The 19,068-nt window shown below is 39.2% G+C and overlaps 3 protein-coding genes across 3 annotated transcripts; all 3 read right to left on the reverse strand.

Annotated features, from left to right (window-relative positions):
• Positions 1-1,997: 1,997 nt before the first annotated feature.
• LOC110057231 (adenosine receptor A1-like) lies at positions 1,998-5,121 on the reverse strand. Its single transcript, XM_020763817.2, has one exon. It carries the CDS (start codon positions 4,835-4,837, stop codon positions 3,782-3,784), a length of 1,056 nt encoding a protein of 351 aa, XP_020619476.1. The 5' UTR covers positions 4,838-5,121; the 3' UTR covers positions 1,998-3,781.
• A 2,378-nt stretch (positions 5,122-7,499) lies between these two features.
• Positions 7,500-9,562, reverse strand: LOC110057241 (melanocyte-stimulating hormone receptor-like). The gene has a single exon (XM_020763827.2). The coding sequence runs from the start codon at positions 9,371-9,373 to the stop codon at positions 8,135-8,137; it is 1,239 nt and encodes a 412-aa protein (XP_020619486.1). The 5' UTR covers positions 9,374-9,562; the 3' UTR covers positions 7,500-8,134.
• Positions 9,563-12,320: 2,758 nt separating this feature from the next.
• Positions 12,321-14,972, reverse strand: LOC110057299 (adenosine receptor A1-like). Its single transcript, XM_020763890.2, has one exon. It carries the CDS (start codon positions 14,745-14,747, stop codon positions 13,812-13,814), a length of 936 nt encoding a protein of 311 aa, XP_020619549.1. The 5' UTR covers positions 14,748-14,972; the 3' UTR covers positions 12,321-13,811.
• Between the last annotated feature and the right edge of the window lie 4,096 nt (positions 14,973-19,068).

Consider the following 19,068-nt stretch of genomic DNA (forward strand, 5'->3'; position numbering starts at 1 on the left):
TACAATGTGTATTTCAATTAACAGCGGGATCCTGGAAACGGAAATGGAAAACATTCCGACTTTAATATCGAGGACTCGAGTGCAATATATCGAGACAGAGGATGGAGAAGACAACAACATCAACAAAGTAAAACAAAGGAAACTGGAAACTAAACGTGTACGTTGTTTCGACAGCTTGGTTATTCAAACAGTAATTTAATGAACTGTCAGTGGTCACCAACCTACCCAGTTGGCTCTTTTTTGCCTTTTTATAATTATTTCGGATGTCCTAGACTTGCATTCGGTGACTATGTTTGCGGCGAGAAAGGCGCGGTCAAAACCGAGCTGTCATACCGAAACGACGCGAGAAAAGTCTCTCTCTTCGCAGCGCACATTGACCCAGGCCCGAAAGGACAGCGGCTGAGGAACGAAGACTGCACGCAAAAGATCAGCGAAGAACGAGCCTTCGGCTTTAAAACCGGATTCAGCAAATTAATTTGGAAAAGTCTGAAGTCAAAAACCTAAAACCGCTGAGAAATGTTTAGCGATCGTTGCTATCGTGTGGAAACAACCCTTCACCGATTGCAGCGGTCGTTACGACAATAAACGCTTATAGATAGACATCAGTCCTTTCACCCATCGTAACGATCATGGCGACATATTCAATTCTCAAAGTACTCTCCAGAGATTATAGCAGTCGTTGTCATAAATATATACAAAAATATAAAACCTTTATTTACCCTCGGCAGTGTTTATAGCACAAAGGCTAGTGGGGCCGAGCAAATATAAACTGAAACAAATAATTTAAATTCAACATAACATTGTTAAGAATCCCAACTGGCCGGGGGCAAACCAGTTGGTTATTTACAAGCGTGGCCGTGGATTTGAACAAGAGACTACCGTTAAACAAATCCAGGTAGTGGTCGAAGCGGGATGCATACCATATACCAGAATGCACTGCGTCGTTATTCGATCCAGGGGCCCGTTTAATTTTTCGAAAGCCCCGGAAACTTTTCGGGCCCGTAAAGACATTTTTAGTTCATCTGTATCTAAAAACGGAGAAGTGTATACGCCTGAAACTTCTTGTATAAAGGGAATCTCTGTTCATATTAAAAATATGTGAATAAAACAGCTCAGTAATCATATGGTTCGAGTTTTTGCTATATGGCTTTCCGGGTGCGAAAACTTTTCGGGACCTTCGAGAAACGGGCCCCAGGTCATCTCTGTAGCGATCACCTGGAAACTGGTAGTCATAATAAAACAATAATAATAAAAATTACTTACATATCAATAGTTTCTCAACGTTTTCTGCTGTAATCGCCACCATAGCAGCTGTCATAGCGATCGTAACCGGATCGTAGCATTTACATCACTGAACACCAGCCTTAAGTAAAAGATGTTCATTTGTATGGGCCGTTGTCGTATATGTCTAAGGACCCATTTACACTACACGCTATTTTTGGAACTGTTCGGATAGATTTGACATCCGTGTTCACTTTCACTCGTGCTCGAACCATACAAAGATAGTCCGAGCATGGATGAAAATTTACACCTGTACCAGTTTTATCCGAGCCGTTCCAAATATTTTTTGTGGTGTAAATCGCCTGTATATCTGCTACAATACCTTGTGAAGACCTGTCCGAATTAAACGCAGGTGCATGATTCACTAGAGCGAGGTTTATTTCGTACGAGCTCGTATTAAAAAGCCTCGCTTTGGGCGTGTTTTGCGGGTGATGAAAAACATTTTTAGGTGATTGTGCGGATGGTTCGTGATGGTACAGGCTGATTTACATCAGTGCATAAGCATAAGCCGGCCATACGCGGACACAGTAAGATGTTTATAATTGGCGTCTTTTGTTAGGAAAATTTAGCAGCGCTCAAGTGCGTCTCCGTATGTGACTTACCTAGCTTTAATAAGCTTTATTGGCATTTGATGTAAAATAGTAAAAAGCATAAATAAATAAACGAAAGAAAAGAGAATAATTCCCAAAAGAGAAAACGCGAACGGGACGAATGAATGAATGAATGATAACTTTATTTAAGTCTCAGTCTTAATAGCTAAGCACAAGTGCTCTACTAATTGGGGAGACTAAAATTATAAAGTAAAATGTATTCACCTAAGATTTAGTAAAATTAGGAAAATATTAACATATTGAAATTGAATTTAAAAAAAAACTTATTTGTTGATAAATACTATCATAATATTATCACCTAATAGTTATATTTAACAACTAACTACATAGATGAACAGCAAGAACAACGCATACATCCGTCGTCCAGCAATAGTGCTTTTAAAGTTGTTCAAAGTTTTTGCAGATCTAATATTTTTAGGCAGTTTTGCTCATAATTTTGGTCCAAGGTAGCGCATGGAATGTTGACCATATGTTACTGTATTATATCCAAGAATGCTGAAATCAGTTTGTCTTAAGGAATAAGAAGTGCTATGAGTATTAAAAATGTTGCTAATGTAGGCTGGACATAATTTGCGTTGACTTTATACATAAGGGTGCATACATTTTGCAGGCGTCTGTTCTCTAGTGTTGGTAGTTGAGCCCTCTTGAGTAATTCTGAGTAGGTGGCGTTGTGATCTTTGTATACAGCCCTTAAGCCTCTCTCTCTCGGAGTCTTTCTATCTTGCGCGAATCGCTGGCTTTACAAAAGTGCCAAACTAATTGGCAATACGTTAAGTAGGGTAGAATCGCTGTAATGGGCACGAAAGTATCCATTACGCTTATGCTTATTCCTTAGTGAAAAACAGTGTTGAGACTGCGGGTGTGTGGGTCTTTAGAAAATAGCAAACAAGTTGTTACGTCAAGACAATATTCTTTTTCCCATGTCATATCACGTACGACAGGTTTTATGGATGACTTGCTTGTGCGCATGACAAGTTATGACAATCGATCTTTTTCTTTGGCGAGTCTTATCTATGACAAGACTCTCTTTTTTCAACGATAGCTTGTCAACTGGAAAAAATTGCTCGTATCGCACGGCTAAAAACTTTTCAAAACAACAAAATATTTTTAATTAGTGCTGCTGGGATGGGAAACTGTTCCTGCCGGTAGAAAAAAAAAGAACGGGATTGTGGCTCTAAAAGACATGCCACTGAGGAAATTAAAACTAGATGTAATAGAGGATGGCTTCCGAGAGAACTTATTTTCTACACGAGCACACAGGACTTTTCAAAGAAGTATTACAAGGGAGAATTTTCTGATCGTTCAAGTTATCAAACGATCAGACCTTCAAACACGGATGACATTTCTCGAGGCAAAATTGTCATGTTGGAGTAACCTGACCACACAATACCCGGTGGCATATGTTAAAAGTTGTTTCGTGTAAATTTTGTTTCATACTTTCCATTGCCTTTTCTTGGGATCTTCTGCCATGCGAAGCAATTTTTGATAATTAGTTTGCAGACGACATTCTTGGCTTGAAAATTGAATATCATGCTTTCGTTAAACAGGTCTTTTTGAGAGTTTCGTGCATACATGTGTAAACTGAAAGTTGAATAAATGTTTGCCTTGGTCATTAATATTCCAGTTACGATTGATTAGCTTTCAAAGTATTTGAAATTATCTTATTTTATATATTTAGCCGGTTAGATTTTTTCCTATCACACGCGTTCATGGCGTCTCTACAAGACTGCGTGATGTATTGAAACAAACTAAACAACAATACAAAACGAAAAAAAAATTCAGAAGAAAATGTAGTCCCATTGAAATTTTGTAAGATTTCACTCTATCGTATTCTTATTCTTTTGCTTATTCTGCAAAATGTCTTAGTCAATGTGTAAATTTTGTCAATTTCAGCCGGGTTGTATGACGCTAAGTGAAGCGCGGGGTGTGTTGAAATTACTGACGCTAAAGGCTCTGTTTCCACGGAAAATCCCGCTAAGTCTTACGCTTGCTTCGACTGTTTCAATACCAGGCAATTCTTTTCCCCGAAGACAGCGCGAAAATATACCTATTACAGCTCTCCGTATATCAGTTATTCTCCAGCAGTAAACTACGGGGTTGAATGAGCTGTTTAGGAAGACGATTGTGGATGCGTACACATATGCAGTTTTGACACTTGCGGTATAACCCTCGATCTTGTGAGCAATTTTGACGCACAGAATTGGGATGTAACAGAGGACGAAGATGCCTACAATGTACGCCATTGTCAGAGTCGACTTTTTGTAGCGCCTCATCCCCAGCAAACGATTACTCGCCGGGTATTGATTGGGGTTAGACACATTTTGATCATGAATTTGGTTCTCATGACGGCGAACATATTTCAAGACCTTCATATAGGCCAGGAAAGTGAAGACCAAACTGCAACCTATGACAGGAATTGCGATGTTGTTGAAGATGTTGTCGTTTGCGATCCAAAATCTAGAAGCGGCCTGCAAGATGAAAAACACCCACAGACAGAAAGCAGCGACTAAGATGCGCTTCGTGGTTATAATTTGTTTGTAGCGCAGATGTAGATATAAGGCAAGATATCGCTCGATCGCAATGCCGGTCATGGTTAGAACAGAGGTACCGGCTGTTATATACCCAACTGACTCTGCCAATATTCTTGTGGTGCAATACATGCTGTAGCTTTCGAGAAGTTCGCCGATTTTGTGGATCACGAAACATGGTTGTGCAATTAATCCGACAGTAAGATCACTGATCGCTAAACAACACAAAAACACGTTTGATGGCGTGTGAAGTGCTGGCGTCTTCCACACAACGAGAATTACCACGCCGTTGCCGGCTACGGCGGTGAGAGACGAAACAGAGTTGAGGACTAAGGTCACAATGTGGCCAATGAAGAGATATTCCGTCGAATTATAATTGACATCCAAAAAAAGACATCCCCCTTCGTCGGCCATCATTGATTCTACCTATACTGCTTCGGTCTTTGTTAGGTGGGAAGCGATGTCACCCGCCTGCAACAATTAAACCGAACGTTTTAGAATACGCATGCCACTGTGCTCAAGACATCTGTCGAATCATAACGGCCAGATACTGGTGCAACTATGAATGATCTAAACATTCGCAACGACTCTACAATGTACCGGTAACCAGAAACTTTAAGCACAAGTGTGTTTAGAGCGTGAAATGGCGTTAGCACTTTGCTTGGGTCAGGGAGTTTTAGTTAAATATAAGTAATCTTGTACTGTAATGTCCGGCCGCGGGCAAATTTATCGTCCCCATGCACATTTTTGAAGAAAAAAAGGAGGCTATTTTGTTTATTATATATTATCCTTCAATGTTTTTCTGTTTTGACTGAGATATGGCAAGTTGTCATATTTTAAAGTATAATATTTCTGTTGGCGTCGTAACATGAGGGTCGTCTGTTCAAAAAATTAAAGAATGCAACACGCGCATTGTAAAAACTGAGAAAACAACAATTGGCGTCAATATCACGAGATATTCACAGATTATCAGCTGATTATGTATGCAGGATCAAGCTTTCGTTGGCGATTTTTCACATGAAAGGTTATGTGTTTTGCTTCTGTGTATAAAATGGAAAATTAGCCAGGGCTTCGTAGATAAAGCTCCTTGTTCAAAAACTGTTGAGCCTTGACTACCCAATGCTAGCTGCGAACTGGGTTAAATTTGTTTCTCTATTTAATAATTTGTATTTTTAAGGTCCTTTTATCTGGTAAAGTTTGACTTTTTGTATGTATTAATAAAATTGCTGTCGTTAAAAAAAAAGTAGGAAAAACATACGAGAAAAACAAAGTAAGGAAAAAGCCTTCAAGAAGGAAAACTTGCCTGCATGTATGCCTTTCCATGAACCTCCAAATGTATTCTCTCTGTCATGTAGCAATCAAACTTATATGGTGTGCAAAGCATCTGGTTTGGTTTACTTTAATCATAATCACGTGAGTCGCGTCTAATTTTGCGTTAATTTTTGCCGGGTGCCAAATTGGTAACAAAAAATATTATATAAGCGGTGAATAACTTTTTTTTTCACGAGGAAGACTTAACAACGCGGGGTTTCAGTACATCGTTCTAGAACTGTTGCGCTCATTTACTCTGCACTAATGTGAATTGCGACGGGTGTTGAATTAACAGGTATTGTTAACTGCAGAAAGCTCTATTTTGCGAGGCGGGGTTTCTGTACGTTCTAGAACTAACGTATGTTTTAGTTTACTCCATACCCACTGTGAACATTGTGAATAACGAAGCGCACGAAGTCTAAAAATAGAATGCAAGTTATTGAAACCCCGCGAGAGTCAGACAACATAAGCATGCTCTGAGAGAAATAGGAGGTAAATGAACGCCAAGTTTTCGCTTTAAAAATTGTTTCAGGAACACTTGCTTACGCCCTTGAAAAAAGCTTCAAATCTTCCACCATTCCATTTTGTTTGTCTGAGTTTGTCTGAGGTATGACGTCACTCGCGTGCTTCACTATTGCGGCGGGTGTTGTATTAACAGGTATTGTAAACTGCAGAGAGCTCTATTTTAAATGTAAACTTGCTAAGAAGACGTGTAGTCGCTAAGTAGTTACAGCATAACAGCGAAAAGTCGAGAAATTGCACAGAATTGACGTAGAAACACTAAGTGCACTTAACCGCCTCGAAATGCATTATTAAAGGTGATTATAGGCCTAATGGGGAGGCAGGTGCACGCTGGTTTAACTCTGTCAGCCTCCAAATTTCAAGAATTAAGTGGAAGACAAACCAACAAAACGCCCCTGAAACGCATGAACTCTTGTCGCTTTTAGAATTGCAATAGAAACTGCGACAAAAGTTGGGTCAAAAATTGCCAGTGTTAATGGGCGTTAAAGTAAACAAAAAATATGTTTATCTCTCTTGATTAAACCGATACAGAAAAATACTGATCGCTCATATTAGCGCCCAGAATATTGCATAATCATTAAGCCTGACAGTTAATTTATTATAAACATTATTTTTGTTTGTTTATCAAAATTTGGGCGCACGCGAAAACACACCAATCTTATTTCGTATAACGTCGAAAATCCGGATTTTCCTCTCTTTTCGTTCAGCCTTGCGAGTGAATATTGAAGACTATTCAACAAGCTTTTTGCCATACAAGCGAACTCACTAAGGAGAAAAGCAATATTGACTTACAAAATAAATATCTTCCAATAATCAGGTGCATGTGCGATACGGAATTTAACGGCCGGGTTCTGCGGTCATTATATCCTTACTTTGTTGACCAGAGACAGTATGAGCTAGTTCCGTTTAGAAGTCCGTTTTATACCGTGGTAGCTAGGTTTGGCAAGACTTTGTCAACCTAAGTCTTTCTATATTTACATAATTTTCACAACATGAAGGCAGCTGAGCTCATAATTCTTCCGGATAACTGCCAGCAAGTGTTAAAAGCCTAATTAACTGAAAGTGTATTTTATCAAAGTCTGAAGCTCCTCGATCAACACTCGTTTTTCGGGCGCACGCATTTAAAAAAGTTTTTTTGAAATTAGAATTATATTATTCATAGCTTTATACGAGACCATTGTGTGCATTACCTTATGCCAAAACCCATTAAAAAAATATTTATAGGTTTAAACATTGTCTTAAATAATTTGGTTTTGTATTTGACCAAAGCTATCATTGGTGCTTTCTTTAATAAATCTGTGGGCACGACCACCGCAAACCTGGACATCGAGAGACGGAAAAACCACACTGGTGTATATGGTGTTAATTTCTGTTTCTTTTTATGCGAACAAAAGGAATTAATAATCACGCTCAATTACTGAGTGTCAATCAAGAGCTTTTAGCTGCGATTGTCTCTAGGCATTGAAATTGTATATATTAAGAAACTATACGATATGTTCCTACATTTTGCCTTTAACCTGCAAACGAAGTCCCTTATTATTTATTGGAAATTTATAATCAGATTTATCAGCTAGTAAATAACGCACTAATTTTTCGCAAGTAAAGTTCTTGATAATATATATGCGTTCATAAAACAGAAATGTGAAGAGGATCGTGAAATAAATCTTCGTCAATCAGTGATAAACACTTTACATCACAATTTAGCATCGCCAAAATATGAGAAAGGGCATGCTAGCCGGATTTTACTGTAAAAAAAACTGACATATTTTAAGATCGACATCCTGCTGTCTTTTTTCTTATTTTCAATTAGATACACTCGGTTCCTCGATATAAATTTCTCCCGTTCCGTGGCACATGTATTTTTTGCATGATTTGTCTGTCTCAGGCTTGTTCAACCCTAAGCGAAGGGCGCCGTGTTGCAGTAAAACTTCCGCTCATCCCGCTTCTTCGATGACGCCCTGTGTTCGCTGAAGCAATACTAGCTGGACTACTTCTCTCGACGCCAAAGCAAGGCGAAAAGAAATCTTTCACCGCTTTCCGTATATCCGGTATACGCCAGCAATAAACCAAAGGGTTGAAGGAGCTGTTGAGAAACACAATTGTGGAAGCGTACAAAGAAGCCGTCTTGACGCTTGTGGTATACCCGTCGATCTTGTAAACGACTTTGACGCACAAAAACGGGATGTAACAGAGCACGAAAATGCCTAAGATGTACACCATTGTCAATGTGGATTTCTTGTAGCGCGTCATCTTTGTTAAACGGTATTCAACCGGGCATCGCTGAGCCGTTTGAATTGTTTTTTGATCCCGTATGTGGTTCTCGTGGCGACGAACGTACTTTAAAACCCTCAAATAGGCCAAGAAGGTGAATGTCAGGCTGACAAAGATTAACGAAATAATTATGTTGTTGAAGATACTATCATTCGCAATCCAAAATCTGGAAGCGGCCAACAAGATGAAAAACACCCAGAGACAGAGGGCAGCCACTAAGATGCGCTTCGTGGTAACAATTTCTTTAAAGCGCAAATGAAGATACAACGCAAGATACCGTTCGATCGCAATACCGGTCATGGTGAGAACAGAGGTACCGGCTGTTATATACCCAACTGACTCTGTCAATATTCTTGTGGTGCAATACATGCTGTGGCTTTCGAGAAGCTCGCCGATTTTGTGGATCACAAAAGATGGCTGTGCAATCAATCCGACGGTAAGATCGCTTAGCGCCAAGCAACATAAAAACACGTTCGACGGCGTGTGAAGTGCCGGCGTCCTCCACACGGCAAGAATTACAACGCCGTTTCCACCAGCGGCTGTGAAGCAAGAAACAAAATTGACAACTAGCGTCAAAATGTGTGCGATGAAGAGATATTCTGTAAAATCTAAATTTACATCCAAGAGGAAACATTCGAGTGAGAAAATCGAAGCGTTTGTTATGTTCTCAACGGCCATTGATGTCCAAGCACTTCGAAAAGACGCTTTTAAGATATCACCTGCCCTTAGCAATTCTAAAGCTGAGTTTAGTAAACCGACCTTTGCTAATATGGCCGAAAAAGGTTTGGGCCAAAGAAAAATGACTGGTGTTATTTTTCGGTAATGATCTCTCTTACTTCGCCGACCCATGCCATGAGCGGTTACAGAATTTCCGCTTTGTAAACTGGTGCGTCAGGTTTATACACACAGGTCAGACAGCTAGGCAAGAAAAATCAACAATCACGTGGTCATTAGATTCGGAAAATGATTTTTTAAAATCATTTCCCGAAAAAGATATACATGGAACAAATCGGTTTACAAAGGAACAAAATTAGCAGTAAATTAGCGGTTGTAAAGCGATCTGCTGACATTGTCACGAAGCAGAGGCAAAGTGAAAAAACATAATAGTACAAACAACTTCAATTGGTGACATCGGATCTTTGGATTGAGAGGCCAGTAAAAACGTTACCCGTCCCACCCCCCCCCCCCCCCCTCTCTCTCTCTCTCCCTCTAGCCTAGCCTAGCTCAAATGATCTTTACTCGACCACTCTTACTGACTGGCCCAAACGCGAAGCGCGCGGGCCATAAATCGAAGGGGGAAAACGAGGATCCGTAACTTACAGTACGGACCGAGAAAACGAGGTTAGTAAAATATTTATTATAACTCTACTGCGTATGACGGGTTCGGGAACGATTTCTACTCGCGCAGAACGGCTTCAAATTTCTAACGCGCCTCGAAAGCAAAACGAGTCAATTTGAAATCGTTGCTTAGTGCCTCGTAAGTCGTTTGCAGGTTTTAATACATAATTTCAGAAGTAAAAGAAAGTTTTAAACTTTTAATTGCTAAAAAATTCAAGAACACTTGGCGATAAATCACGAAACATTTTGGCAGCAAAAACAGCTTTCTTTCTTTCTTTCTTTCTTTCTTTCTTTCTTTCTGTCTGTCTGTCTGTCTGTCTGTCTGTCTGTCTGTCTTTCTTTCTTTGGCATTTTAGCGGTCCGTACAGTAGAATACAGCTCGCTAAATTGACCAATCACAGCGCGCGTACTAACTGAGAGATATAATAATTCAAATTAGTTATCGACCATCGTAACAATTTCAGTCAGTGAGCGCGGTGCTATTTTGATGAGTGCAGTATAATGGGCTAAACTGGATTTGGCGGCTGTTAATGTGGAGGTTGTTTCCCACTAATGTCTTCATCATCAATTAATCAGTTTAGTTTCGATCTTTTCACACCACTTATAATATGATATTATAGCTGACGTATGGTAATTCTTTAGTTCATTGTCATAGTTAATTTTTTGTTCCATTCAGCATTGTTTTGTTGTTGTTTTTTTATGTTTACCATTTTTGCATCGGAAAATTTTTATGAAGTCTTAATTGAGCCGTCGGTATAAGACTTAAGGTGGTTGAATATCTTTGGCTTTAAACTTGTTGCAAGATGGCGACTGCATTTAAAAAAATGCTGTCTCGAAAAATGTCTCGAAACCCGTCTCTACTGTTACTTCGTTTTTATTGCTTGGAAAAAATGCTCTTGAAACGGACTTCTGTAGCAATTTGCGCGTTTCTCCTGCTTGTATTGCCGACGATATATTTTAAGGTCTCACGTACTGCATTCATTGTCTAGAATAGCAGGCCAGTACCTACTGCTACCACTGAAAGGGCTCGTTTTCCATACAAAAATGAAATTGTTGTGAGTTTTTATTTATACGTGATTCTGTTTGTTTTCGTAGCAGTACGGAAAGGGACAAGGCGGTCGTTGCTAGGATTATGCAGAACGGTCCACGATTGAGGAAGCAGCCATCCTTCTCGAATCTTCCCAATCTTAATCAACTGGTACAGCTGTGCCGCGTTATCGCGCGCTGATGTATTATCGGCTTGAGAGAAATCAACCACAGCAGAACAAGATATTATTGAAGCTGAGTTAAACAAACTCACAGATTAGCGTGTTTTATAGCTTAAACAGCTTTGTTCTTTCTGTATTTCAATTGCTTGGATCAAAAACCAACGATCGCTAAGCGCTAGCTTTTTGTCGACCACTAGCTGTGATAGCATTTCTCGAGAAAACGTTTCTTCGGAAGACTCGCGGTGGGAGGCGAATTACTGACAAATCCAGAGTGGCTTCGAAAATATCTGCCAAGACACATTAGCGACAATTGACAATTAGTTTTTATTATCATTATTTTTTCTACAATTATTGGGTAAGATTGAGCATTTACAAGCAAGGTGGACGATGTGTTATCAGCCGGAGCCAACGGACGAGGAGGAAAACATAATCAAAGGCTTTGATCATTCCCTTGTCGCGTGAGAACAGAATCCAATAATCGTTTTGTTACACATGGATAACGAAAACTCTGGCATTTCTGGGTTTTAATTTTCCAATAAAGCAAAGACTATTTTTTGGATAGGACACAGGAAGAGGCTGTTTGTAATAGATGCAGAGAAAATTGAGATTAATTTGAAAAAAAAAACCACACACACACACACAAAACAAAACAAAAATAGAACAAAAGATGAAACGACGGCTGTCTTTTTCGGTGGACGTCGGTCATCTCCTGATTTCCATCATAAAAGTCTTCCGTTGTTTTAAGCTAAGCCAATAGAATTCTTCGGAAAATGTCTTTTAAAATGTTGGAGAGAATACGTCAAACCAAGAAAAGGCGATCTTAATTTTGTCCAGAGGCAACGGTACGTCATGTCATCTTCGTAAAAAACTGAAATGACCATTTTGTTTCCTCTCGTTCGTAATATTAAATGCCGCTTTCTCTTTCCAGTCGATTAGTACAAAAATGTAAGTAACTTGAAGACCCTCTATCCTTACGGTTAAATCTTCCCCAATTTAAACCACCCTTAAATATTTTCGGTTTAATGCTACTTTTTAAGTGTTTTTCTATTTTAGAAAACTATAATTTTGAGGTTATCTTCAATTTTAAAGTACTTGTTTACATAAAATGATCAGAGCAACTGACGAAGGGTAAGGGACTAGCCACAAAGGGTTGTCTTCATTTCTCATCGACTAGCATCAATAAGCAGTAAGACAAACGGACATTTCAGTTTCGCGCTAGTTGGTAAAATCTCTTTGGCAAAAGAGGAAAATTAACGACACATACAACCTTTATTTATACACGATAAAAGACGTCAAAACTAACAAGCTTGTGGGGTCGTGTACTAATAAGATACATAAAATAACTACAATTAATAGATAGACAATAGATAGACACCCCTTTGAGCACGTTCATATTCCATAAGAGCGCACTAGAGCTGATGAATGTGCACAACAGTAAGCAGTAAATTGCGTGAAAGAGAGAGTTTGAAATCTGTTCTTCAAAACGTGAACTGGTGAACGTGATATAATTGGACAAAACACTTATAGCTTATCTAATGAATGTCTTTGAAGAAAGCTGACATCCAGACAGAACCCAAGAAAATAATATCGCCAAGGCAAAATAATGCAGTGTCAATGCCTTGTCTTTCAGAAAATTGCTCGCTGACCTCTTCAATCTCTTCAAGTACGAAGTTCGTAACAGTAATCCTTCTTATTCTAGAGCTAGTTAGCTCCGTGAGCGGGCAAAATATGAACCGAATACTGCACTGTGATTGGCTATCCTAGCAGGCAAGATGGCGCTATCTTGCCTATTCGAGATTCCCCTTTTTATCCTGTAGGAAAATAGTGTTGTTTTTTCCATATAATAAATCCTTTATTGACCAAACTTGTTCGGTCAAGATGGCTGGATATTGACCTCGTTCTTTTTTTAGTGTTTATGGACCTCGACTCCGTCTCGGTCCATTCATCACACGCAAAAAAAAGAACTTGGCCAATATCCAGCCATCTTAATTGACCTCACGCTTGGTCAATAACCCATTGATACTAAGTACTATATGTTTCTTTCAATTTTCGTTCTGAGAGTCTAATAATACATCGAAGCTAACAACAAGCTCCTCTCAAAGGTTTTTCTCACAAAAATGAGGGACAGAGATTAGGCTGGAATTCGCCACTGAGGCAGTTTAAAATACTTTTGGCCATTTGCTTTGAACTGTCTATTCAGCAGTTGAGTTTACTAGCTGTTATGCTCAATTCGTCTGAACCAGCACAGAGCCCACAACTCCTTCTATAAATATAGGCAATCGTATGAATGTAAGGGCAATTAAGGACTCACTCTATGGTTGATATTTGAAAATTCTCTCAAAATTGCACGAGCTTTTAGGCGAGTGCAAATTGAAAGAATTTTCAAATATCACGAGTAGTGTAAATACTTAAATTGCTCGAGCCTTCATACGATTACATTCATTTATCATTTGACTGGAAAAATCACGAATCACGCGCGTTTATGTGCACTGCAGTGCAAATTAAAAATTAACAATAAATTTGTCTGCTCTCAGCCAATCACAGTGAAGTAATTTTCTCAGTTACATAACAAATGCAATTGTTTTTAACATGTTATGTTAAGATAAAAAATCCTACTGTTCTGGGTATTGCAGAGTTTCAAAGGCACAAACATAACTGATAAATAAGCTGGATTATTCTTCAATTCAGATACCGTTATATATAAACGACTTCTCGAAAATCGCCAAAGTTCTTATAGAAAGTCACTGTCTTTCATTAAAAATTATTTTAATTACTGCCTGACGAAAATCCCGCAATCGCCAGCAATAAAAAACTGGGTTCAAGGAAGAGGTGGCATAAATCCAAATAGCAAGAACAGTGTAAGCTGTAGAAAGAGATCGTTTGCGTTTCCCGCCAAACGCTATTGCGTTGGTAACGCCGACGAATGACGCATAGCTGACGATCAAAGTCAGGAGGAGAGTTGCCATGGTAACGACGGTTTTGTTATACTTTGAAATTTCCACTGTGGAGCCAGATACTTGCAAGCGGGATGTTATATTTTCGATCTGCGTGGTGTGACGTTTGACAAAACGAAATATCTGGAAGTACGCCCAGATGTTCAACAGCAAACAGGCAATGATGATTGAACCCGCGATGGAGGCGACGGCTCGAGGGCTCAACCGAAATCTGGAGAGTGCCCCTATAACTGGAAGTAGCCACGAGATAGCCAGGCAGATTGCCATCCTCTGACACGTGATGATGGCTTTGTATCTAAGGTGCAAATACAAAGCTAAATAGCGCTCCACTGCGATGAAGGTTAGAGTTAGAAACGAAGTCCCGGATACCACCATAGTCAAGGTTTCCAATGCTATCCTGAGATGGCAATACGGTGCTAGAACCTGATGAATCTCCAGTAATTTCATGGCGATATATAACGGCTGCAGTACACAACCAACTGCCAGATTGGATGCCGCCAGACCGCTGAGTAAAGTGTTCGATGGAGTATGCAGGGCTCTAGTCTTCCATACAGCGAACAACACCACGCTGTTGAACAGAGTGGAACTTATCGCGAAAAGACCATTGAGTACGCAGGCCGATATATTAAACGCAAGTTCCTGACGATCGCCATAAAACGTAACGTTGACAAAACTACACGTTAGCGAGATGGCCCCATTGTCTCTAAGGCTTGCATTCATCATTGTTTATATAACCAGTGGCTCAAGAAAAGCTATTAATTGGTAACTTTTAAAAGTTTGGCGACTTCAAAACGGAATCGTCATCGGTCTTTTGCCTATCGGCTTTACGCTGCTAAAAACGACACCTGCAGAGCGCTGGTTACCTTCTACGATCTTCTCTCTCGCTTTCTTCGCAGCCAGTGTAACTTGGTTTGTATGCAAGTCGTTCGAGAAAGACAAAACCATCGACAACAGCGAAATAAAGAAAAAAATGATTGATTTGCACTGTCGAGCAAACTCAATTGAACGCTATCTTACACCTGTCGTGGCTACCAATGATTGCTGGCTGGCGAGCCAATGAACACCTTAACGAAGATAATTTATTTACTTAGCAAGTTTTAAACTCGTTTTCTCAAGTTTCAGGCACTGGACGTTTTAATTTAGGAGATGTGTCATGCATCGAACACCAAGCATTATGTTTGAAAAATTTCACAATCTTGAGTATTTAATCTCCAAACTTCGGTGTGGAACACTCACAGTTGCAATTTATATTCAATAAGCTCTTATCAGATGAAGTTTTTGTCCAAATATAATTTTTCAGGTAAAACTACAAAATTCACTTTTTAGGCAATGTATTACACTTTCATAAGTTCCACGTTTTTCGTTCTGCGCAAATTTGAAAAACAAAAACATAAACAAAAAAAAGAGGAACGACAGATGGCAGATTTAATATACTGTATCCTCTTCATCTTTTAGCAGCAGTCACACCGACGCATGAAAGGACAGCTTTAAATTGGAACTTTCTTAGTGTTAGTTTTGTCTTTGTGGCTTGTTAATTAAAAAACTGCACCTCTGACGTTTTCTATAATCGTTGTCGCCCAGCCACTCTTCCATAATTTTAGTCAATATGCTTAGTTGGTCGCTTTGCGTTTCTTCCGAAAAAAGCAGAACACCTTGAAAAACACGCGTGTGTTTTCGTTGCCTTTTATAAAATGTTCCGTTTTAGAATTGGAGGTGTTTGTTACATAGCTAAGACTGGTAATCGAAGTTAGGTCAACTGCTATTCATTATCTGAGGAAAAAGAATATCTATTTGTCAGTCGATGAGCCAGTCAACTGAATGACGGAAATTTGTGATAGGTAAGAAAAGGTTCCTTGACCGCCCACCGGCTTTTTACTCTCGTTCTTTACCATTTTCCAACGACTTCTCCAACATGGTTAATGGAGGGGATTGGTAACGAAGCCCAGCAAAGTTCAAAGAAAAACACAAAGGTGCCGAGACCTACTTTGGAAGGTCCACGACCGTCCACACTATTTTTTTTTTTTTTTTTCGCGCTCATACCCTCGTGAATTTCGTATAACCGGAACATTTCTATTGGTCAGATCCTCAGTCAATAATAAACAAGAATTATATTCTGTACACTCTAAAGGCCACAAAAGCGAATAAAAACATATCCCAACAAACAAAGACCCCATACATATATGTATTATACTTTGATCAGATGGATCGAAAGATAGATCGAAACTTTCCGAAGTCCATCGAATACTTTCGAAAGTGCAGATACGAGAGAGACTTTCGAAGATTTCCGATAGTCTCCCAAAGATTGTGGAAGAGCACCCGATGTTATGATGGCAAAAGTTCTACGTCTCTGTCGTGTATTCGTTTCGTTCCTAAATCTACGTCAATTTTTAAATTCAAATATTACTAAAGTTTTAAAGAGGTTTGTTTAATTTCATTTTAGCCCTGACCGGAATTTATGCTAAATAAAAGACTGCCGAGTTTCCCTTGTAAATAAAATGATTAAAAACATAATTTGCAAATGTGTTCTAATTACTTGTTTTCCCGGTTTTTACATTATTTGGTCGTCTGAATTCATTACTAAAGAATAAACACGTGATCAGTGATTGCAAAAAGAAGACCTAAGAAAAAATTAACGTGGAAAAGTTCGGTAGTTTGATAATTTTATCGTCATAAAGCTAAATGGCCAGTCAGCCGATATCTTTTCACTAATATTCACTACATAATATTCACTACATAAAAGCAATTCCCCAAGGCTGCATCCAGATGTTTGTTTTATCCTCCTTTTGTCAAAAGGGTTAATGGTTTTGCTACACTAGTATTTTCTTTTAAAAGACCGCCTAAAATTGCTCATCACAAGCTGTGTAAACGTTGCATGAAAATACACATCAGTCCAGTTTCTGTTAATTAAATATCTCGACACGGGCTATACAGGGAGGGGAAATTAAAGTAAAAACAAAGATTAATAATCCATTTTTAATAGACCACAATCATTTTTAATCGACCACAATCCATTACTAGAAATATTATAAGGCCTCGCTGATACAAGAGACAGACCGGCTAGCTTCTGCGGCAATTACATTTGTTCAAAATTACGTTTATCGATTTTGCCGTAAAATTTCTAGTTGTTATACAGCGATAAAATTAAAAAAAAAAATCGCGCGGCCATATTTGTATGTATCAGTACAGTATTCTATCTCGTGTTATTAAAAACTGGATCATTAGATAATGCAATTCATTGGCTTAGCCATCATGGTATATGAGCCATTATACCATGCTCTACAAATATGGAAACTGCACCCGTAATTTTTGGGGGCGTTTTTATTTTTATTTTAGTTTAGTTTTCTGTATTTTGGGGGCATTTTTTATTTAACAATTAGACCCGTAGCCCTTGCAGGCTACGGGTCAATAGCCAATGAGGCGAAGCCAAATGGGCTTTTGACCGGTGGCCCTTGAGGGCGAAGGGTCTAATTGTTTTAGTATCACCCAACTAGTCGGACAGAAAAGGCAATAATTAAGTTAGCAAATGCAAGTTGAAGAAATATTTATTTGGGAATAAAACGAAAGAAAGCGCTTGTTGGATATGAGATTATAGCCAACTCATATCAACGCACGTTCGTGGAGTGATTGTTAAATAATGGCCTGAAGAAGGCCAGTCAGTAATCATGCGTTGCAGGTTAGGGAGTAGGGCCACTTCTTACTAATGTTAGAGGCGAGTTAATAAGCAGATCTTGACTGATTTACGACAAGAGAAGACGGTAAGAGAGTTATTAATCCCTAAAGAGGGCTTATTCACAACATAACCTCTCTCTCACGTTGTCTTTGTTGTTGGATCACTCCCGGTTTTGGAAATCCCAGGACGGTCTAGATATAGCCAATCAAATGACGCGGATTTTTCTCGCAAAAAAAGCCCAGGCGGCTTTACAAACGCGTTTGCAATCTCCACAAACACATTCTTGCAACGCGCGTGCTAACATTACCCGCGGAAGGACTGGGTACTATATCTAAAAATCACACGGGAGAGATAACCTTGTGTAAAAGGCCTATTCTCATTTAGTTTGCAGCTACAGTTCTGTGGGACAGTGGAGTGGCATTTGGTCGATCACTGACCAATTAAAAATTTGTAAACATAAGATTACAGGACGAGGTTGTAAAACGTAAAACTATGGTTCTGACAGAGAATCTTTCTGAGACGAGGTCGAAGGATACGTGATCAAATATGGCGATTTAAATGAAATCAAACCTAACATTAAGTCTTCCAAGATACCAGTCATCAAGCGTTTGTTTAGAAACAAGAAAAAAAAAACCGAAAACCACCGCTAACAAAATGAGTATCAGATGTAAAGAAATTGCATTACGCGTTACTACTAGACTAAGGGAACGTTCATTTTTTATAAGGTAGGGGGCGCTGATGGGATTTGGGGGGGGGGGCATGCGAAAAAAATGGCTTTCAAGGGGGGGGCCATCCCAAAAAAATAAGGGAAAAAGGGGGGGTCACGTGAAATATTTTAGTAAAACTTTAAAATGGCATTGGTGAAATAATTCCCTTCCAAGAGCTGTGCGATGTATGGCCCATCTCTTCTAAATAACGACGTGGCAACATCCTCAACTTTAATACACTCTTCCGGGACGGCCGTTCTAGGAGGGTACACAAGGCATTGTGGAAGATCGTTTTTCCTTCTCCTTTTGTTGATGTGCTGTTGATGTCTGGGAATGAAATTACTGATTGTCTCGATGCTGTGAAGACAGAGTTTGAACTGCTTAAAGAAAGTTCGGCTGCTTTAACAACTACCAAGGAAACGTTATGGTAGAAGTATAAAAATGCCATTGAAAACTGCAAGTGGCTGCTCACTGAGATGAAAAAGAGAAGATTGCCAGTCTGTGTCCGCCCGCGCATTTTGCTCCACACTGATAAAGGCCCTGGAGTGTCAGTGACTAAATATGAAGTGAAAATTCGAGATGCTGAGATAGCTAGACTATATGAACTAGATTGGCAGTTGAGAGTTCATTATGCTGTGAATGATCCTTGCCCAGCTGAAAGAACTAA

Source organism: Orbicella faveolata, unplaced genomic scaffold, assembly GCF_042242905.1.
Source record: "Orbicella faveolata isolate gen_17 unplaced genomic scaffold, um_ofav_v1 contig_25, whole genome shotgun sequence".
Lineage (NCBI taxonomy): Eukaryota > Metazoa > Cnidaria > Anthozoa > Scleractinia > Merulinidae > Orbicella > Orbicella faveolata.